This window comes from Gekko japonicus, unplaced genomic scaffold (genome assembly GCF_001447785.1).
Source record: "Gekko japonicus isolate JY-2015 unplaced genomic scaffold, Gekko_japonicus_V1.1 scaffold494, whole genome shotgun sequence".
NCBI classification, from domain to species: Eukaryota; Metazoa; Chordata; class Lepidosauria; order Squamata; family Gekkonidae; genus Gekko; species Gekko japonicus.
Window position 1 is genome coordinate 874483 of NW_015171518.1, and position 23438 is coordinate 897920.

Consider the following 23438-nt stretch of genomic DNA (forward strand, 5'->3'; position numbering starts at 1 on the left):
TAGAACGCTAAAGGATATTCCATTTGAAGTAAGGCAACGTAGAAAGAAATACAAAGAACTTGTGCTCTTTCTCCAAACAAATTCAATTGGATATAAATGGCTATTTCCAGAAGGCGTAACATTTAAGATTAAAGAGAAGAAGGAAAAGATTGACTCTGTTCTTAAAGCTCAAGAATTTCTAAAGGAACAGCTGGGAAGGCCAGAGGGCGAGAAAAAAGAAGAGGACAGTAGGTCCATCGGCGAGCTGGAAATTGGTTCATCTGGCGAGGACTCTTTGTCTGAGCAGGGGGCAGCAGCCCCCAAAAGTCCCTACAAGCTGTGAAAGAGAAGGGAAAAGAAGAAGTAGAGGCTGAAGGACTCTGATCAGTGCCTTTGAGAACTTTGGTTCTTGGAGATGATTGGGGATACTGTTATTGGGCAGTTAAATGTAAACTTTGAGGGTAAAAGGTTTTCTAAGGGTTTGACGCAGTTCATAAAAAGAACAACGATGAGAAGATTTGATGTATTAAAGCTAGTTGGAGGGTCTCCTCTCTTGGGTTTTTAGATAGTAGTGGGTACTTTACTTTTTCCCGTATATGTAGTTCCCCTTCCCCTTTTTTCTGTTGTAGTTTTTTGTAGTGTTAAAAAGAATCAATAAAAAATCCCCTCCGGGGGCTCAAAAAAAAAAAGATATTTCAGCAAAAGTTGTTCATGTACAAGCAATGCAGCATTAGAATTTTCCTATGCCCCAGAGAGGACAGCTGCATGGCATATGACTTTAAAAATGCTGTGACTTCAGAACAGCAGAGCCAACAGCAGTGGGAAAGCAGGATAGCAAAGCAGTTTACTCCTTTGGAAGAGTTACAAAGCTCATTGGCGGAAACAAAAGAACCTGATTTTAGTGGCTTTATGCACTTGTTAGAGTAAGCACACAAGGATGGAGCTCAAATACTTTTGGAGGCCATTTACTCCTTAACTAAATGGCAATAATTAAAAATGACACAGAGAAGCCTATCAGGAAGTGTTAAAAGATCATTACTGAAAAGTTCTTTATGGGTGCGTTCAGACAGGCAGCTAATCCAGCTCAAATTTGATCACGATCTTTTTAATCCGTCCTCGCACGACCAGACATCCCCCTTGGGAATTGCTTTACCGCACGCTGCTTCTGCTGTGAATTGTCTAGACGGTGTCCACTGAAGGAGGCACACGCAGTGGGTTTTTTTAAAAAAACCTTTTTGCACATACGCATAGGCGTGATCGCACATCCTTGTAGATCCGCGTGTGTGCGGAATCAAATGTTCAAATCACTGCATGAGGGACACGTAGCCGTAATTCCGACCAACAGGACAGCCCAAGCATGACCAAATTCTTCTTTCATTTTCTGTTCTGACCCACGCTTGCAGGGCTGGACTAAATGAGTCCCGGCCATCTCCCTTGCCATTGAGATCATGCTCACTGGAGGGACTATTTTGCATGTCAAAAGACCCATCCTCCCTCCAGCTCCCATCCCATTAACCGATCATCCTTAAACTCACGGGTCATTCAAAACATTGAAGTGTTTTTGTGGAGCTGGATTGGGGTTCTGCAGCCTCGTTTTAAAATGCGTTTAAGCGCATATTGAGTGGTGATTTTTAAAAAATCGTACCTGCTCGGGATGGTCTGACATCAGACCACCCCAACGGGAGGATTGCGCGCTGGTGGAATGATCAGACAGGTGAAAGTCCACGGTTGTCCCGTTGGGACCCGAAAACTCTAGATTTAAAGTGGTATCTTTTAAGTACGGCTCCAAAGCGTGGCAAAACGGGATGCCCACGGAACAGGGACATTTCCCAGATGTTTGTATCTGGACATTACCTTTAAATCCACCAGGCACTCGTGCCTGGCACGAATCTAAAGAGCTGTCTGAACAGACCCTATGAGAAGCAACAAATCAGACATGACAATAGTGAATGGTCCCATTGTTATGACAATGGTTGCAGCTCCAAGAAGCCTTTCTAAGGTCATTTCAATTCAGGAAAATGGCATGGGAGGGAGACTTAAGCCCCCTCTCCTAGCACGTGACAATCCTGATCTTAATTGGACCCCACATGCCTGGGAGCTGAATTCCAGACATGGAATTCACTTCACACATCTGATTGATAGGACCCAGGGCTGACCCAGAAAGGATGTGAGAAAAGCATAACATTTTGGTAGACCATCAGTTGATCAGTGTCAGAGACTTCTTGCCATAAGTACAATATAGTATAAACAGTGATGGTGGCCATAAACCTGCCAAGTATAGACTGCATTTGGAAATCATTACATATGGGGGGGGGAATCATTAACAGGATAAAAAGAAAAATCTACAGCCACTAATATCCAGTTCTGTCCCACCCCTCACCCCAACCCATTGCCTGTTCACATTACTGCCAAAATACTTTAATAACATCAATATAAAAATATTGTTTTATATTGTTTGGTTTGTCCCAATTTAGATGTTTTTCTTCCAAAAATGTGTTGATGGGCCACCATTCTTCCAAAAATTTACTCTTTTTTTTGTCTTCCTTGTTGAGTCCTGACTTCTTGTGACAGTTTATTTTATTTTTTATGCCCCCCAAAGGGGATTTTTATTGCATTTTTAATAGACTACAAACTACAACGAAAAAATAGGGGGGGAACTACATCTAAGGAGAAAGAAAAGAAAACCACTATTAACTGAAACCCCAAGAATAGGAGATCCTAACAACAGCTTGTATAAGTGTTAATCTAAAATGGCTAGTATTACATTGAACATAGACGATTATGCTAAATTATTTATCTTTTTATCTATTAATTTAACTGTTTAAAGAGAACTTCAAGAGCATCATCTATACTAAAAGGTTTTAAGGCACAATTCAGAGTCCTTCAGCCTTCAATTTGTTTTATCTTTTCTACTCCTCAATTGATATTCTCGTTTGGGGGCAGCTGCCCCCTTTTCGGAAGCAGAGTCCTCATCGGAAGACACAGAGTCCAATTCGCCACTAGATTTGCTGTCATCTTCTTTTTTAGCGAACTCGGCTGTCTCTCCCAGTTGCAATCTCAGGAACTCATGCGCTTTAAAACCAGAGTCAATCTTTTATTTTTTATCGTGTAGTCTGAAAATGACATCTTCTGGAGTCAACCATCTGTAGGCAATGCCATTTGTTTGTTAAAAAAAAGGATTAAGTCTTTGTACTTCTTCCTCTTTTGCCTTATTTCAAACGGGATATCTTTCAGGATCTTGATGGTATTGTTCCCCATTTTCAAAGGTGTTACTGCAGTTGCTTTCAGGATTAAATCCCTTATGTGTCTCTTTGAAAATCTAACCACTATCTCCCCAGGCAGATTATTTTTCTTGATATAAACAGAATAGGCCCTGTAGACCATATCCATTTTGCTTACAAGATATTCCGCTTTCAAATCTGTGACTGGGGCTAATGCTTCACTCAAAAGTTGCTTTAGATTCTTGTCTTTTGTCTCTGGAACCCCTTGGAACCTGAGGACCATATTTGCTTTCTCCATTTGTAGTTGTAAAAGTTCAACCAAAGCCTGCTTTCCCCCCCCCCCAGCATTTGCACTTTTTTCTTAACTTTTTTGTTCTTGGCATCCATTTCCTTCACTTTCTCAGCTGTTTGCTCCGTCTTTTTTGAAGTTTCAGTCAGTTGGAGCTGCTGAGTTGCAAGGGATTTAAAGTTATCAGCTGTTGGTTGATGTTAGTCATCTGGTCCAGCAGTGGGTGCAAAGAGTCTGCCAGCTGTTTAGAGAACTCGGTGACCTCTTCCGGTCGAGGGCTCATGCTCCCCGCTAGTTTCACTTTTGCCCGTCTGTCTTTCTCCGTCTTCTTCCCCACCATCTTTATGGATTGTTTAGTTTTTAAAAAACTTGCTAAAGTTTCTGAAATTCGCCCAAACACCTGGCCACACTCTGGTAAATCTCTTAAAACAGATTTCAACGCTTTTGCTTTTGCTCCCCCCTTGGTAGGTCGCTTTTTCATTTGTGCATATGGGAGGGGCCCCTCCCCTCCCCCACTTGGTTTTCTCTCCATTCACAGGGGGTGCTTTTCTTTTTAAATTCCCATCATTCACTTTAACTCGACTCACTGTTCATTGTTGGTCATACGACCTCACTCGGGATACATTTCAAATCCCCGATCTCTGACGCTTGTCCCGGTCAGCGGCTCTAGTTCCATACAAACACTCAGCGGCAGGACCATCGGGGCGGAAAGGCACCTCAATTCCCCAGCAATGCGCTGGCGAAGAGGCCACCCTTCAAAAGCCCCATGGCTAGGAGCCTTTTACCAAGGCTCCAGGAGGGGGGTGGCGACCAGTCGCCCCCCCCATCTGCTGGTGCACAGATCACATCCCTGGCAGGTCCGGGAGATGCATCTGCTAGCGTGTCACCATAAACTGGAAGTCCCTTGTGACAGTTTATTGATAACTATAAGGTTCCAAACTTTCTGAATCCCATCCTGTTTCTTCCGTCACTGTGTAATAAGACGAACAGCCACTAATAAATTCTAGTTTATCTTTCTATAAGAGTATTTCACATGTCCATCATTTATATATCCTAACAGCATGGTCATTGGGTCAAAACTTAGCTCATATCCAATAATCTTATTTATGTTAACAAGAATCAATCTCCAGAATGTTTGCATTTTAGGAAAGGAACCAGAAAAAATAAGGATTGGGGAGGAAAGACTTTGACTGATTCATAGTGAAATTCAAACATTGTTGATTATGTGTTTTACAAGTTTTAGTTTTGCAAAAATGGTTGGAATTTAACTTGTGCTTCAATTACCTGATGCAAAAGTTAGTACCATGATCTCATCACACATGAACCTACCTTATACTGAATCAGAACATTGGTCCATCTAAGTCATATTGTTATATTGTTATTGTTATTGTCTTTACTGTTTTTGCAACTGGAGTCATCCCACAATAAACCACATTCTACAGGAAAACATGGAAGAATTTAAAGTTTGCTTCTGCAAAAGTTGTCATGTGATTTGACAATGGTTGCTAGAAATTTTTCCACACACAGGGTAGTTTGTCTGTCTTCATTTCTAAGTAACCTGTGTGATTTTGCTTCTGGAGAGAGGAAGTCCTGATTAAATAAAGGGGAGATCAGTTCGTCTCTTAGAGCTGAAAATTTGGGACAATCAAGCAAACTATGATCCACAGAATCAATTTTACTACTGCCTCAATTACAAAGTCGATCTGAGTATGAAATCCCATTGAACCTTCCTGACATCACAGCTAAAGGTAGGACTTTCAGGCACACTAGCATAAATGCCCTTTTATACTTCAGAAGAATTATCTCAGATAAATAATTTGACATTGCTGTTGGAGGCTGAATGCCTACTGAAAAGGTTGAGCACACTGTGGACTCTAATCAACATGCTCTCACAGTCAAAGTCTCTCAAACATCTTCTAATGAGCTGTGACAGTTCCAGTCTACTTGTGACTTCTATCATGTCATAATAGTTTATGGTCCAGTAATCCAGACGCTGAACTGCAGGCTGTGGAAGGTCAGTAGTTCAGCAGTTCGAGACCTGGGTGCCGCATGATGGAGTGAACTCCCGTCTCTAGTTCCAGCTCCTGCCAACCTAGCAGTTCGAAAGCAAGAAACTGCAAGTAGATAAATAGGTACCACTTTGGTGGGAAGGTAACAGCGTTCCGTGCGCCTTGGTGTTTAGTCATGCCGGCCACATGACCACGGAAACATCTTCGGACAGCGCTGGCTCTTCGGCTTTGAAACAGAGATGAGCATCGCAACTCTAGAGTCGGATTCGACTGGCTTTCGAGCAAGGGAACCTTTACCTTTACTTTTTAATCTGTCCCAATCACTTGTGTGGCGGTCCATCTTAACTAGTCTGAGGAGGCTTAGATCTGGTTTTAATTTTAGAGTCCTAATTTTTGAATTGAATACTCTTTCCCAGGCCTTTGCTTCATAAGACATCTCCCCAACTTCGACTCTCAGGGCTATTCTAGACATTCACTGAGGTGTTCCCAAAATATCGTGTAGAAATCTTAATAAAGTCATATGGTCTACTTTGACAGACAGGAACTCTCCAGGGTCTCAGGAAAAGGTCTTTTATATCCCCTATTGTCTGATCGATTTAACTGGCAATGCCATGATTTGAACCTGGAATCTTCTGCACGGTTTCTTGCACTCTCAACACACATATGCAACTTGCTCTAAAATTGTAATATTGCATTCACATAGACATGGGAATAAAGGTTGTGTCTGTTGAACAGGAAGCCCACCAAAGGCACTGCTGTAGCAAAGAGGACCCCAAAGATGTCACATGCCAGACAAGTTTCCATGCTGGATGCTATAAACTCTCATCCTGATAGATCTTTAAAACGTTAGATTTGAGGGAGGGGGGATGTACTATAGCCTCACACTCTTGTTTATACAAAGTTATCATAGTTAGATAGACAACTGTTACCAGAATACTGGTGGCCAATCTCTTTTGGCACCTGTGCCAGAAATCAGTTCCAAGGAATAAGACAGCCAGTGTGACTTAGGTATGCTTTACAGCTCATATGTCGTCCTCTGCACCTGCATGTGGGTTTTGCCTCTAGTCTAAACAGAGTCAGTGAGCAAAATCATGGCTGAGGCACCACAGATGCCTACTGCTTGTGACACTTGTGTCACCTGTGCTGAAGACTGACCACCCATGGATATCCAACAGGTGGCCCATGAACTGGGTAACAGCCTCTGGTAAACCTACCAAATTTTAACCAAGGTATAGAGAAAAGTTTTCCCACTTTAAGGAAAATATAAACTGTTTTCAAGTTTTAAAAGGTATGGTCCAAATAAAAATGCTACATTGTTTTTTGGAGTTTGCTAGGGCTTCACCTCCCACTCAGGCCCTTTCTACACACTCCTTTTAATCCATGTTCACCGCGGTGTCCTCCAAGCAATTCTGCACTAAAATTGAATTCAACCTTCTTTTTAATCGAGGTTTCTCTCTCCATTCTGCACTCTATTACCTCCCTTCGGTGGTCAGCCCGGTTTCAGCCTGCTGTTCCCCCAGGTTATTTGGATGCTCTTTTGCTGTGGGCTTAAATTGCCTTGACACAAACACTGAGAAAAGCTGGAGTGGCAGGCAAGTGCGAAGAGGACCTCAGTTGTGAAACCCTTACTGCTAGTTAGTGGTGAACAATTCTATTCCGAAGCCTGGCTAAGAATGAGGGGACTAGTTTGTGTTGCGAAATATAGTTGTTCCCATCCACAGACCAGTACCTGGAGAACAGCTCCCTGGTTTAGAGCTATACTCTCAGTGAATCCAGAACCATATGCTACAATTTAGACTACAGATCTCAATGGCTTTCTGTGTGGCTCTCAATGAATCTACTACTGCCTGGATTAATTCAAATCTATTGTGTGTTTTAAGCCTCCAGATATACTTTGAAGCTTTCCCAATTCATTTCTGTGCTTCTCAAATGGATGACAATGGGAGACAAGTATTCCTTGTTCACTGAAACCAGTAGTGACACCTGTTCCTTAAGGCATTTCCCCATGCAATAGGGCAAGGAAATTAAAAAAACTGTAGAGTTCATTAATAACGCCCAATCTCCTTCCTTACTACTCCCTCTGCTGCAGGTCCCATGATTTCCTGCATAGCCTTTTTGGTGGTCAAAGGGGATCTGCTCCTTCCTTTTTCACCAGCAGAAAAGCTGATTGGATCCAATCCATATTGTATCATTCATTTTGAAGTCTCCAAGCAAAACAAAAACACAGTCTGTGGAGAGGTGTGGGAAGGGGGAACTGACATCAATATTGATGTTCTTAATGGCAAGAGGAATGCATGAAAAAAAAAAAACATGACACAGTTACAGCCCGATGGAGACTAGATAGCTTTGTGCAGGTGGGTTTGGGTGCTGATTTTATTCCTACTGAGTCAGGTCATATGAGTTCTGTTATTTCTTCTCTGTTGCAGATATTACCCATACGAAGCTACAATCCTGCATGCCACAATTCCTGATGAGGTTTGAAAGTATCCAATCACACATACACACCAGTTCACCTTTACGCATATATAGTGAAATAAAAAGCCAGCCATGTATTTTTTTTCTTTTAGAATGCCAGTGTTTATTAGGAAATCATATATTTCATTAATACTTAACCTTGTTTCTACAAGGAAATGGTTTGACTTTCTTTACAAGGTCAGATTTCTTCAGGAAGATTTAGTAAGACTTTTAAAATACTTAAATTATGATTTGTGTGACTGCCTGGAATAAACATCCTGACTGCACACAACACTATAGGTTTCTAATTTGCTGGGCCAGAAACTTATGAGGCACAACGTTTATTTTCACAAGAGCACGACCTGTGAACTTCAACCAAATGCTCCAGATCTTCAGACTTCTGCTCTAGTCTCATCTGTGTATCAAGTAAGTTTGTTGTGGAACCTGGAGACAAAGGAATGAAGAAATTATAAGAATGGAAAAGCTGAAAGAGTGCTTTTTATATCATCATCTGAAATGTAGTACACAGGGCAATTTCACTTAGAATCAGCAGGATGCATGTCCAATTCAGGATGCATGTCCAATTCAGGATGGAACATATTCAGTGGGACTCCTGAGTAAGAATACTTAGAACTGGACTATCAGTGTGCTCAGAACTTCTGTTAACGCATTCACCTGCATCCGGTGGCAACTTATGGTGGTGATGCACTAGAAAACTTTCTGTTGCATTGTGACAAAAACAAGAAAATGGGATCTATAGGGCCTTAGGAGGAGGTATAAGATTGCTTTGAGGTTCTAGGTAGAGTTTGGATGCCGAGTGTGGGTATTTTTCTCTTTTTTCAGTTAACACACATCCCTTGGTTTCCAGTTTGATTTGGGAAATCCTGATACACCTGCTGTACAGAGCCAACCCTGCTTCTATCAGTTAAAATAAAAAAGCGTAACTGTTATCTACCTTTCAGATGACTAGTGTAAGATCATAGTCATACCAAACTCCATTTCTAGACAAATCATTAATGCAGATATTGTATACACACACCCACTTAACGATTCTGGTCAATATAACAAATCTTCAAACTTGGAAAGCATAAAAAAAACCCTTTAAAGTGTGTTCACATGTGCTGGAAGGTTAAATGAAGCACTTGTCTGTCAGTGGACATGCTAATGAAACAATACAATCAAGCTCAGAGCTCATCCTCTCCACCTGAAAAATCTTCCAAAAGCTGGGGACTAGCAAAAAGTTGGTGCAGGAAAATACTTTCTTAATTATCCACTCAGACGTAAGGCTCACTTTATGCCCTGTGTCCAAGATTACTAGAATAAACTATTGTAGGTAACCCAAACAAGTAGACATTATGTTGACTTACCAGCTGGCAGACAATGCATAGCAATAGGAATGGAAGTGGTAGCAGTTGCTAAGCAGCCCGCACGACACTGCAGCACAGGCTGAACAGTGAAACATTCTGATTGTTCACCCAGGTACTCGATTGTATTTTCAAGTTTCACATGTGAGTGTTTCAGGTTGCAGTCTGCAACAGGATAAACAGAAATCTTTCAATACCAGTTGAAAGACTGGAGGGTTCATATAGTAACTCTCCCTGTCTACAGTAAGAAATGAATTTAGGTTCATTCCCTATTGTTTACTGACATTTCTAGAATGACTGTCTTGATGCTGGTTAACTTAGTGGGGAAATAAGACTAAAAAACATGTTATCAGAACCTGCTTACCTTCATCACAGGGTCCCTCAGTGTGCACCCAAGACTGAACAAAGCTCCATGCATTTTTAGCTGTGTATCCACTTGGAGTTCGGAATTCCTGCTCACCATCAAATCGCCCACATAACCCCTGTAGTTCTCCTTGCATTTTGGGGTTTGCTTCAATCTTCATGAAAGCAAAAACAAAACTATTTGGCATTTTGCTTACAGTAACAATGAAAAACATTTCGTAGGACTATGAACCTGTTTTGCCAAACCAGAGGTAGACAACTCATACAAAGACTACTGCCCTGTGGTGGCATCCAGCTCTATTAGGGTCCACACAACTGTTGGGGGGGTGGCATTTTGGCCCTGACCCCCCCACACACACACGCACACGTCAAACCTTGCCATTGCATTGTAAAGGCTTGCTAGAAAAAACTGCAAGTTGGCAGGTCCATAGGTGGTGGGGTGAGGGAGGCTGATCCCTTCCACCTGTCATGTGGCTTCCCAAGCAAGGAGCAGGGAGAGCGAGGAAGGGATCAGAACATCCACAGTCAATGCTCTGATCTCCCCAAAGGGCTGGGCTGAACAACTTGGATCTGCCTGTAGGCTGTGCACTCAGTGCCAACCTGACCACTGGAGCCCTCAGCAAAAGGGAGAGCTTTTTATCTTCAAGGTGTGGTTTGGGAGTTTATAAAGAAAGACTCATGAAGGCTGACACTGCCCAATGTTGACTGAAGTTTTACAGCAGCCTTCTTCAGCCTGGTAAAGAACAATATCTGAATTCAAGACAGGTTCTGTTAATTTTAATCAGCAAAGGATTTGAGTGAATTTCCCCATCATTTATCATTATCAGCTATGGCTGGTGATTTGTTCTGATAATATGACAGGTAAGCACAGCTTTGCTTTCTAACTTGCAATCATTTTGCAGTCCTGAAAGCATTCATTGTAGAGAGAAAAATACCGTGATATTTTGTCCATCATAGTAGCAAGTTAATTGTTTAGCAGCCTCGAGTACAAGTTGACCATTTTCCTCTTTGATGGTAATGTCTGCATCTGTAAAATAAAAGTCAAAATGATAATTTCTCTGAAACAAGGAGGGAACAGACAAATCAAACTAATAAAATGTTTCTTGGATTAAATAATTGTCACTGTTATATTGAATATTCCTGGGTACAAAACCCCTCTGAGGTCTCTATGAAGAGATACCGATAACCTGTTCAGATTTGTGGCAGACTTAGCCACCATTTTCTAGCCCTCAGTTGGAGGATGACTAAATAATGTGATTATTTTTTCATGCAAGCTTTCTTCTGCAATGATCTTGGTTTTTTGCTTTGGTCTCCCAACAATTCTGCTCAAACCTTACCACTTGCTGCTCAATCTACGGCTGCTTCCACACAGGGATTGTCTCCCCTGTGGACAGCAGGATGCTCCCTCTGTTTCTGGGAGTGTCTGCACAATGGGCCTCCGGAGGTTTTCTTCTTTGAACCAGACAAAGGGTAAACATCCTTTGATCCAGCTCAAGGGAAGCACATGGGGTGGCTGAAGGCAGAGTGTCCGTGTGGATGCCTGACCTGCAGTCAGAACAGGGTGGGAAGCTGAGCTGAGCTTGGCCTTCAAAACTGCAGAGCTAAACCCTGCAATCCCCCCTCCGTTTAGTCCCCCAGACCTTTTAGCTTTTTTGTTTCATAGCTGAGCTGTGGTGCAGCTTTGCTCCGTGGCTCAGCTTGGAAGAGAGAAATGGGTAGTGTCAGGCTTTTAGGGGGACTAGCACAATTGTCATTATAGTATATCAGCACTTCTGTGTCAATGTAATAAAGGGAAGGTGGGGAGCATCTGCAGCAAGCAACACAGAAGTCAGGGCATGCCTGCTCCCACCCTACTGCCTCTCCCATGTAGAAGCGGCGTCTGGATTAAAAGGTCACATCTATGCCCTTATACATACCATGTCTGAGGTGGAGTGGAAAAGATGACAGGGGCACTGCAACATGATCAAATTCTATTTGATATCTTCCATCTCTTATTGTCAATCTAATTTCTCTGATAAAAAATAAAGCAAAAGGGAGAGTTAATCTGCTGTGATCACAAATTATAGTTTCTGGATAAAAATTCCAATAAATTCTGCTATAATAGTTGACCATGACAGTGATCACATTATCTTATCCAAGCATTATTCCCCTTGCCCAAAAGAGACAAGACAGTCAGCCTGTTATTACATGCCACTTATTATATTGGGCTCGACCCAGTGGTTTCACTTTCATTTAGTAAGGAATCTTCCACTGGAGGAAAGGCTCTGGCATATTTCTACTCTCGTTGGGTTCAGTTAAAACTTGGATCCTAAATCTTGCTTGGGCAGCATTGTGATGGTGTTCCTCCACTGCACAGTGCATTCCTCCAGCACTAGGACTGTCGACTTAACTCAAGACCAACATCATTCACAGAACCAAAAACCACCGAGCACCAAGGGAAAGCACTGTGCAGCAGAGGACTGCCTCACAACAGACGGACAAGGTCAGAAGCCAGGTTTAGGATCCAAACCCAGGGCTCCATTTGTTGTGCTGTGCTGCTACGGATTACTCAGTGAAATTGCTCAGTTAGACAGACCCAAGGACATAACTCAAGTCAAATTACTCTCCTGCACAGTCCAGTTGTTTAAAAAACAAAACAAAAAACACCTGAAAAATAGATACATTCTAGAAATCCAGAGAAATGTTTGATTATGTTAAGAAACATCCTAAAATGCAGAAACATGCAAAGATCAAGAACAGTAACAAATATATCATGATAGCGGCTTGAACTGACTGGGTATACATGAGAGAAGAGAATACTGTTACTGCTCAGATCAGTTGGTACGATCAAATTGTGTGGTTTTCTTATTTATTTCTTATTTATTTGCATCGTTTTTGTCCACTTTTCTCATTGAGACTCAAGACAGATTGGAGTTATAAAAGACAATGCAATGAACACATTGCATACCATGCATACCATGAACAAGTGGTACATATATGGTGTGTACCATGAACAGTGCAATAAAACTGCATTAGACAAATTAAAAAACAATAAAACAGAAACAGTATAATACATCACATAAACCCTAGCCCTAATATCCCAGTTAGAGAACCGGATGTCACAGTTAGAAGATGCTTAACTACAGAGAGTGTAACACATCCAGTAAGGCACACAGAATAAGGGGGGGGGGGGAGAAAGCCTAACAATTTCACAGGCAATTACAATTAAAACTTTATTACCTTTACAGAAATTCTCCTTCTATAGAAATCTATTTTAATACATCTCTATTCACTCTTTGCAAAAATTCTCCTGAGCAGCTCTATTTTACACATTCTGCAAAATGCTAGAAATACAGGAGCCTTTCTTGCATTTTATAGCCCCTGCATTAAGAGGTTGAAACTTTTCTTCACAGCCTTTCACTGAACTGTATTATTGTACTTATGTATAAAATTAGCTCTACTTACCGGCCATTATTCTCAAATATAAGGTCTGTTGAGAGATCATTGATGGATCGCTGCATCATCATCACAGAGAACTGCTTGCCCTCATAACGATACTTAGCCAAAATCAGAGGGCAGTTTGGAACCTGAAGAATTTGGATTTCAGCTCCATCAAAGGTTATAAGATTGTTATGATACACTTTACAAACACCTATTAAACAGGGAACAAAATGTGAGCATGTGCATTTGTGAAAGAATTTCAGGGTTTGATTGTCCTTAGAACAGCTAATGAACAGTATACTTACTTCAAGGAATATAATTTAGTATTTGTGGTCTCAGAGCAAAGTGCACACATTTTATAGTCAATTTTCATAAGAAGATCATTTCTAGTAATTGCAACATTTCCCATTCATTCTTCCAGAACAAACAATGTTAACTGGTGAGCCTTATGTCTAGATTTTAAAATATATTTCTGAAATGTCTCAATATATTAGTGCCATGGTATCATTAGATTTCAAGGAACACAATTTCAGCTAAGAAAAACAAGCATTTTAAAATTAGATATTGAAGCATACAGTGTTTTTTTTTTACACTCATAAGAACATGACATTGTGAAAAAGCCTGGTACATTCGAAGAAACACATTTCCTAGATTACTCATACATACCCTCATACATATATATGCATGCATTTATAAATAATATAAATGAAGATAGAGAGAATTTTTTTTTAAAGGTTACATCCTATGGAGCTAGTAAACAACTGACCTTTGTGGGTAGGGTTAGTGATCAACTCTAGCAAGCTTAGTTGACGCTTGGCTGGGTTAAACTCATCCTCAGAGAGTGACCAGGGGAGCAGGACATTTGGGACAGTGGTGATTGCCTGTAAAGGAATATGAAAACATTAAAAATTGAGTACAGCCAATGTTCATTCAGCACTTTTTTTCTGTTTGTATATCAGACAGACATAAGGATGTAAGCCAACCCACATTTTGTACAACCCCCTCCAGCTTCCTCATTATGCACAGTTTTCCACTTCATCTCTATTATATCATCTTGTACTATCGGTCAATTAAATAATACTGGCCAAGTTGCACTGTGTTCTATGTCAAGAATCACAGCAAAATACATTAATGTATTCCAGCATTGGCACACATGGCTCCATCCTTTCACATTTTGGAAAAGCAAACAGGGGGTGCAAAACAAACAAACAAAAACACTGCCCTTCTTGTTGCTGTGTTATGCCAATAAAGGTTTATGTATGTATGTATGTAACAAACAAAAATGGATTAGGGAAGCAGAACTGTGCTACTCATTTAAATTTGTACTTTCAAACCTGTCACTATGGAAGTAATACCAAAAGAACTCACATGTGGTGTTTTGAGAATTACATCATACTTTGGTGAAGCACTGGCAACTGTAATAATCTTGACCTGGCCAGAGGGGTTTCTCCGCTCTTCCTGTGAGCTGTGAAGCATGAAAAGCATTTCCAAGATCATGGAAGAAAAGCTGGAGGGGGAAGAAAAGCAAAAGGTTGGCCATAGTTCCCAAGTGTAGTAAAGACATTCTGCATGAGTTGAAACAGTTATCTCCAATGAGTGCTCAGGCACGAGGTAAAATAATCTGTTTTTGTCTCCAGCCTGCCCATCTGCAGAGGAAGGAGGGGGTGGACTAACATCTTGCCCCCCATCCCTCCTGGTTATCTAATTACCCTCAGAGTCTTGTCTAAGTGCTGGCAGTGGGCATGGGAAGAAACAGCAGCCAATCAAAACTAAGACTGAAGATAGTGCTTCCAGTCATAGGTGTGGAAAGATCAATTATGATCTTTGATGCTTTTACTGACATATATACTACCAGATAACTTATAAATAAATGATTTAAATGTATACATCCACTCACTCATTTCCAAACTTCTTAATGTATGAAGGAACTCGGGCATAGTCAACCTTCATTTGCAAAGCTGGATGATAATCAAACAAGCCAGTCTCAGCTGTTGCTTTAATCTCATACTGGTTGCAGTTCCGGCCAAATTTCACAACGGCCTGTGGGACAAAACAGGATATTGAAAAGTTTGTTTACCCCCCAGTCAGAATAATGAGACAGACAACAGTTGGGAAGTAAACAAGGGCCACTTTATTAACTATTTAACATAACATTGCGGCAAGCGACCAGCTACACGAGCACGGAACAGGCAAGGCAGGTGTCACTCCCCTGACCAACCTCCTTTCTCGGGCAGGTCACCCAGCTCCGGTCCTGAGCCATCAGTCTGGCTCATGACCAGCAGCCCAGCAAACTGGTCACCCCTTAGGAGCGCCTACCCCTGAAGCCTTCCAACTTGCAGAGAGGAGCATACCCTAAGAGGTTCCCAGAGGAGGTAATCACCATTCCCTACCCTGGACCTGAAAATCCAAAGGCAGTTCCTGATGACTCCCTGTTCCTTAAAGGGGAAAATGCTGTAAGGTGCTCACCGGTTCCGGTTTTCTTGCCCGCACCAATCTGCCACAGCCAAGACCAATGACTGTTTGGGCAGGAGCGGAGCCCAGCGGTTTAGCGAGCCGGCTCTGCCCCCCCCCCCCCCCCCCCCCCGCCGTCTCACGCGCGCGACACACACACGCGTCATGAATTCTATTGCTGCCCCGGCTCTTCCAGGGCGGCAAAAAAGCCCCCGGACCTCATCGGCTTCACCGGGAGGCCGGGAACTCCACAAGTGTTTGTTAAATGCTTTTGGACTGGATGCTATCTGACAGCATAAGGGATTTGAAGAGACTCACCACTGCTTTGTGAGGGTTCAGGAATCCGGCTTCCATGAAGGCTTGTGGTTTGTTTGGTTCTGAGGTGTTTGACACAACTACTTCTATCTTGGGCCTAGGAGTGTCCAAGTCTCCATACCCCATAAACAGGAGGCCGTATTTGGTACCGTTTGTATAGGTGACACGGTAAACAACAAGCACTGATGGTTTTTTATGCTCTCGCAATGAACTGAGCTAAAATGAACAAGGGAAAAAATATTTTAGATTGCAACTCTGGTTAAAGTAACTGCACAATGAAACTAGTTTCAGGTTAAAAATAGCTGTGGCTTTCAAACTTTTCATTAAAAGGTTTTTCAGTGAAAGCTTGCCTTTCTCAGACTTACAAAAAGCCATTCATTTCAGTGCTTAACACACAACTTCTAACTATCAAGGGACTCAACCAACAGCTAAGAAGATGCTAATATTTAATTAAAGTAAACATATAAATAAAAGTTTACAAACAAAGGAAATCTGCCATGGATGTTTCTTCTTTCAAGATGAGCAATACCCTATGTGAAAAGTATCAGTCCTTATGGATGCAATGATCCACTGGTGGAAAGCATTGAATCATCATGAATCATCCCTGCTTTCTCCTCCCTAAAGCAGTAATTTCTGACCCAGAAAGGTTGACTCTCAAAATGCAACACCCACATGGAGTAATAGGCTATGTGGGTCAGTGAGCTGTAGTGAGGAGTGGGGAAGGATGCAGTATCACCTTCCCTGCCTCCTTCATCAGCAGAGCTCCACTGATGGAAGAGGGAGAAGATAACAGTTTTACCACCTCCTTCCTCCTCCTCACGACACTCCACTAACCAGCATGGCTATTACTACACATGGATCCATAACACAGGAATTATCTTTCCTGGGATCAGAAGGGGCTGCTGGGGAGGGAGTATAGAAGTTCCTCAGCTCTTGCACAAAGATCCAAGATCCTTGTCCCAGCTTTTTATTCATTATATTTTTACACAGTGCTTCTTCTGTGGAGCCCAGGGCCAGTGCACATGGTACCCTCCCCTTTTCCCAAGAGACAGTTTTGTGCCGTAGTTTGGGATGAGAAAGAGTGACTGGCCCAAGGTGACCTGGTGAGCTTCATGGCTGAGGTCCTATCCTGATACTTTAACCACTAAACCATTCTGGCTCTCCACATGAATCTCTGTGCTCACTTAGGTCATGGACATGAAGCCTTTCTTCATATTCCTTTGCCATCCAAGGCAAGAATAATGGATAAGAGCTTTCTTTGTTCAACAGCCATTCTGAAGAGTGTGCTCACAAGGTAGTTCTCTCAAAATCTTTAGAAGGGCAATTGAAAATATTTAATTAAACAGAACTTTGGGAGATTTGTCTATTCATTCCTTCTGCTTTTGTGTTTTAATATTAGTAACCACTGCTAATTATTTTGCAGGGTTTTTTTACATGGAATGGAAATGTCTTACCTATAAGTAAATGATACTATAAGTAAATTTACTTACAATCATTATAAATTCTAGTACTGTTTCCTATTTATTCTAACTACAGCAGATCTGCAAAATCCCATCAATGTTGGCATTTGACAATCGGAACTTATTTTGAGACTCACCTCCCAACTGCTGCTAGAGCTGGAACTGGAGGAAGAGGAGCTGCTGCGACGGCTGCTGCTGCTGCTGCTCTCGCTGCTGCTGCTGCTCTCGCTGCTGCTGCTGCTCTCGCCGCTGCTGCTCTTGCGGCTGCTGCTCTTGCGGCTGCTCTCACTGCTGCTGCTGCTGCTCTTGATGCCAGGGGTGCCGGGTTTGCGAATACCACTGGCTATTCCACGTTGTTGTGTCCCCTACAAAGATGAAGAAGTGCATCCGCAAGATTTAAAATAATTTGCAGAATTATAACGAGCAGTACAAGTAGTCTCTTACGTAACATGAACAAGGCAGTTTTCCTTTCAGTCGATAGTATAAAACCATTTATTATTCAGAATATTTTCTCTTATACATTTTGATGTGTGAGACCCAGCCATGCAACCTACGGCTGCTGTTTTAAAAACATCTGTATTTTTTTAATTAAATACAATAAATACATCCAAAATATGATAAGAATTTAAAACTTTTAGAAAAATAGTTTCAATCAACCCCAGATCATTCACACTTCATCAGGGACCATCATTTTTCTCTTGGCCCAATCATATCCCATTTTTCATAACATATATTCCTTTTCATACTCTTTCTTAAGGCTATTCAAAAGCTGATTGCATTTTGAGAACATGTCTTTTCTAACATCTACTGTGATTTGTTTGAACTGCCTTTCCTATGCTGTTTTGATTATAACTTATCTTGCTTTCAATCAAACTCTTTAACTGATTACACTGTAGCATAAAAATCTATTTAGTTTCTGCTTTACTGAATAATTTACAAGAAGACATATTTTGATTTTAACTAGATTTTCAACCTCTTCCTCTGGAATCTTTCCTAGTCTCCACCAAAGAAGTTCCAGTCTGATAGCGATATACAGAATTCATGAAGTATCATGAAGAAAACAAAGTTCCCTTCTGATTAACCCAGACTATAATCATCTGTATTTAGAATTTAAATTATGAGCAACAAATATGTGGAAAGACATACTTCCAGTTTACTTTTTGTTTAAAATTTAATACATATAACACTTACCATTAGAGTAGAATTTTTGAATGATTCCTGACAATTTGATAGACACTTATCTTTGATATAAGAGGACATTGAAAAAGGAAGGTATCATTGTCATTTTAATCAATGAACTCTTCCCCATCCATGGTAGTTTATTGGTGCTGTCCAAAGCAGACTTAGACTTTTCTAAATCCATTGACTTCAGTGGACTTAGAAAGGTGTAACTCTGCTCAGGATGGCATTGTCAAAATTTCCCATACTTTAATATTCTTTAAAAGTTTTAGTAATTCAATAAAAATTAATAAAAAACTGAGTTGCAGTGCATATGAAAAAGCAGAGATGTTTACTAGAACAACTCATTTTTATTACAAATATCTGTTTTAATTTCATCTCATGTTATATTCAGATTTCATTTGGTTCTTTATATTCTTAATTTATTCTTGTAAAGGAAATGTTCTGCAATCAATTCGCAGTATACACTGTTGAAGAAATATGTTCTTGTAAAAATCTTCACCCCCCAAAAAATTATGCCCACTCTTTACACCACGTGGGGTAGAATTACCCCTGCTTGCACCAATGGAGAGCTTGTTCCATCACATTTCTTTCTGCCAACAGAAGGACGAAGGTGGAGTGGTTGCACATTCCCGCCACTTATAACATCCCCTTGTGCCTTATAACTTTTTGTCTGCATGGTCCCTAACTCTCAGCATTGGCTTTTTGGGGGGTCTTACTGCGCTGCTAAGGGAAAGGAAAGTTAGGGAAAACCACCTCCATCATCACCTTGCACTTGTCATTTGTAGGACTTTTGAAGTGTATTAACTACTCTTATTAACTATTTTTTACTAAACCAACTGAAATTCACTCCGCTTTATCACATTGAAATGGAGGAAGAAACCTTTTGAAGGACTATCATTGATTTCCCTAACAATTTCAGTTTTTTGCTGTGTCCACAGACTTCTATTGTAGCACCTGACAAGGTGGCTGAAACATCTTACCTTCAGCTCAACGTGAGGTGTGAAGCGGTGGCCTTCTGGGTTTTGCTTAGAAAAAAAGAAAAACAGAAAGTTAAAGAGCCTCCTAAAGGGGGGAAAAAGGCTTTTTGCATAAGAAGAAGAAGAGGAGGAGGAGATTGGATTTATACCCTGCCCTTCACTACCAGAAGGAGTCTCAGAGTAGTTTACAATCTCCTTTCCCTTCCCCTCCCCACAACAGGCACCCTGTGAGGTAGGTGGGGCTGAGATAGCTCTTTCGAGAACTGCCAATGGCCAAGCTAAAAATAAGGCGACGTTGACACCATGATAAATGAATGATATTAATTGGCAAATAGCTTGAACAAAAGCACCAGTGTTCCTGAATGTCAATCTCTTGAAAGTCCTATCAGAAAATGTGGGGATTAAGAAGTAACATCTAAACTTTTTTTGTTAAATATGTATAGAAAAAACAGCTGCCTGACTAAACCACTAAAGCCAGTTTGGTGTAGTGGTTAAGTGCATGGACTCTAATCTGGGAGAACTGGGTTTGATTCCCCACTCCTCCACTTTCACCTGGCTGGATGACCTTGGGCAAGCCATAGTTCTGAAAAGAGCTGTTCTTGAAAAAGAGCAGTTTCTGTCAACAGCTCTCTCAGCCCCACCCACCTCACAGAGTGTCTGTTGTGGGGAGGGGAGGGGAGGGGAGTTTGTAAGCCGCTTTGAGACTTCCTTAAATAGTGAAGGGCAGGGTATAAATCCAATCTCCTCCTCCTCCTCCTCCTAAAGCAGTATGTTTCACCAAGGTTTTCCAGACTATCGGAAAGTGGAGAACAAAGTACACACTTCAGACCATTCTGCTTCAAAGTAACAATTATCCATTGCAGCCTTTCAAGGTAACAGATCAGTGGCACTAGGGTCTCTTCCTGACAGAGAATGTTTCAGGCGGCAAGGGTGGCATCCAACATTCAGCATGTTTCAGAACACAAGTATACCCACTAGTCAGACAGAGGATTAGTGGGCTCACCATAGGTGTTCACAATCCAAAGAATATAATGGCTACAGCATCCAATGTAACCTTGTACTTATCTGTATGGCCTCGTACACTTCTGATTTCATGCTACATAGCACAACCAGAATAGCACAACTTTCATCCCAAGCAGGCCTGCAGCCTGGCATCCCAATCCTGACAGCTCATGCCAATGTTTTCTTATGTGGCTCAAAAAGCCATGATTTATAGTGCAGTTGAAATGGCCCTGGATGTACTTCATCCTGTTGCACATGTGTGCTAGCACAGCAAAGCTTGTGTTCAGGCACAAAATCTACAGAAGGGGCTTTCGTACTCCAAGCACCATGGCCCAGGCTTATCTGGCCAGTGGATGGAGTGGCTGTCAAGCCGATCAGGTGATGGATTGTTCTGGGTTCCAGAAGACCCATGCTATGCACTGTTACCTGAAAGGAACACAGCTGTACATTCTTGCACGGCTCTCATTCTGACCTGCTCCAGGTGAAGAGATCTGCTTTTCACCTCAATCACCTGGAACTGGTTTGCTGAGCTTTGGGTATGAATTGCTTTTCCTGTTCCCCATCCCAAACAATATCAATTGTATTCATGACAATGACAGCACTTTTACCCGTCTAGTGGACTTTTGGCCCTTCTCACAGCTATTGTTACTGCAGCTGCTACTATCACTGCTGCCACTGCTGCTGCTACTGCGGCTGCCGCTGCTGCTGCTGCTGCTGCTCCGGCCACTGCTGCTGCGGCGGCTGCTCTGGTCACTGCTGCTGCTCCGGTCACTGCTGCTGCTCTGGCCACTGCTGCTGCTGCTGCTGCTCCGGTCACTGCTGCTGCTCTGGTCACTGCCGCTGCGGCGGCTGCTGCTCTGGTCACTGCTGCTGCTCTGGCCACTGCTGCTGTGGCGGCTGCTGCTCCGGTCGCTGCTGCTGCTGCTGCTGCTCTGGTCACTGCTGCTCTGGTCACTGCTGCGGCGGCGGCGGTGGCTGCGGCCACTCTGGTCACTATTGTGGCTCTGGCCATTGCTGTGTCTGGAAGTACTGTCCCTGTCCTGGGAAGCGCGTTTTGGTTCACGCTGACCTGCAGGCTTCTGCTTGTTGCTCCTGGTTTCCCTGTTTTCACTACTGCTGCTGCTGCTCTTACTCCGGTCGCTGCTGCCGCTACTGCTGCTGCTGCTGCTGCTATTGTCGCTGCTGCTGCTGCTGCTTTTGTCTCTCCTTTTGTTTTTCTTCTCAGAAGAAGATGACTTGGAGGAGGAGGAGGAGGAGGAAGAAGAGGAGGAGGGGGAGGAGGGGGAGGAGGGGGAGGAGGAGGCAGAGCTGGAAGATGAAGAGGAGGAGGAGGAGGACGATGAGGAGGCATGAGCCTTTTGTTTCTTGCCAGACGGTGCATTCTTCTGAGTTTCACTTGGACTCTGCTGCATTATTAAGAGTAAAGCACAGGGTGATATAAAACAATTGAAAAGCACCTTGGTTTAAAAATAAATATTATTTCAGTGACATTGCATTTGACCCATTCCTTTTCTTACCAAGGAAACAAAACTATTAGAGTAACTATATTTAATATAACAGTTGAATGATGTGTGACTATTACAGCTACTACAAAGAATGACTTAGACAGAAAAAAGATGTCGTCCATTTAAACAGAAATATCAGGTTCCAGGATCCTTCACCTACAGAAACTTTACCTCTAGGTGAAGGATCCTGGAACCTGATGGGTGGCGCAGCCCTATTAAAATGTTTAATTTTGGCAAGTGGTATGATAACTCTTTTCTAAGTTCAGTGTCTTTTATATACCTTTTGAAGTTTGAGGGCCACTTCAGCTTCAGACTCTCGGGCTAGCAGCTCCATTGTTTTGTCAGGTACCCTGGTACCACAATCGACCTCCAACTCTATCATCCGAACTTCAGCACATGTAGAGCCTACAATTCATGCATATACATTAGAAAATGAGCATGATTTCATGCATGCTCATAAGAATATGAACTGAACATTTGATTTACATATAGTACCTGGTAAGATGTCCATTGTAAATTCATGTTCTCCAGTTATCCTTTTCATTACTTCTGTTAAAAATGCATTTTTTCTTGCTTTCCGGTTGGTACGCAACTCCAGATCTACGTTTGGCAATGGCTTGTATGTACTTTCAACATTTGACTTTTGTATTATTGGCATCTCAGCACCAGCAGATTTCTTGAGCTTTTTCTCAGAAGTAATCTTTCGCTACAATAAACATGTTTTTTGTCAATACAGGGAATTATTCCAAATGGAATAAACTAAACCAAAGAATGACAGATTTAAAATCACCTAGAGACCCAAGATTTACTGTTGGGCTTGATAAGTACATACATCCCAACAAAACATAGATTAGTGGTGCATGACATGATTACACTCACAAGAATGAGTGTGATTGGAAATTTCCAAAATCATTAATATTTAAAAATAGGTAACCGAAATATTGTAAATTGTGAAATTGGCAAAGTTTGCATGAGGGGAGGCCTTATTTTGCTCGGAGCTGGCTACCTTTCTGTAACTTCTGGAACAGCAAATATTATTTAACAGCCAATATATATAACTATGTGTTTTTTTTTAAAAAAAAAATAGATACATAATAGGGGCCAGGATGTGAGAAAGAATGATCTGGAATGACTATTATATCTATCAGAAGAAAAGTATGAGCTTGTAGATAGGTAAGGTAGGTATGAAGTTTGATAAGTGGATAAGTTTGGATAATGTATTTTGTGAAAGTGGCTAAGTAGATAATCAGTAATTTATTATGATATTATTATGATAAAATTACAGATGGTAATGTTATGAAGAATAGATTGAAAAATAACCCTGTTGATATTTCCCTTGATTGTATAAGCCTCTATTTTTATTAATTTTACTGTTAAAGTTTTCTTCACAGCCCAGAATATTTTAAATTTTTTCTCTTCTTTTTTTAGAGCGATATGTATGTAGAAT

The 23438-nt window shown here is 41.6% G+C and overlaps 1 protein-coding gene and 1 long non-coding RNA gene across 2 annotated transcripts; both read right to left on the reverse strand.

Annotated features, from left to right (window-relative positions):
- Window positions 1-8074: 8074 nt before the first annotated feature.
- Window positions 8075-17515, reverse strand: LOC107117299 (vitellogenin-2-like). The gene is made up of 11 exons (XM_015419393.1): window positions 17463-17515; window positions 15869-16081; window positions 14997-15139; window positions 14468-14606; window positions 13866-13980; window positions 13124-13310; window positions 11596-11690; window positions 10615-10706; window positions 9681-9834; window positions 9320-9481; window positions 8075-8396 (listed from the first exon to the last, which is right to left on the reverse strand). Exons 2-11 carry the CDS (start codon window positions 15989-15991, stop codon window positions 8278-8280), a joined length of 1329 nt encoding a protein of 442 aa, XP_015274879.1. The 5' UTR covers window positions 15992-16081; window positions 17463-17515; the 3' UTR covers window positions 8075-8277.
- Window positions 17516-17600: 85 nt separating this feature from the next.
- On the reverse strand, window positions 17601-21179 carry LOC107117301. The gene is made up of 3 exons (XR_001482734.1): window positions 21095-21179; window positions 19488-19532; window positions 17601-17690 (listed from the first exon to the last, which is right to left on the reverse strand). It is a non-coding gene; the product is annotated as an uncharacterized LOC107117301 (long non-coding RNA).
- Window positions 21180-23438: the final 2259 nt, after the last annotated feature.

Excerpts from the sequence above, each read along its gene's own strand:
- LOC107117299 (XM_015419393.1), bottom strand. The coding sequence starts at position 15,991 with ATGGGGTATGGAGACTTGGACACTCCTAGGCCCAAGATAGAAGTAGTT. Across the intron at positions 9,482-9,680 it reads TGAGGGACCCTGTGATGAAG|ACTGCAACCTGAAACACTCA; the intron begins GTAAGCAGGTTC and ends ATCCTGTTGCAG. Across the intron at positions 8,397-9,319 it reads TATGCATTGTCTGCCAGCTG|GTTCCACAACAAACTTACTT; the intron begins GTAAGTCAACAT and ends CTTTGTCTCCAG.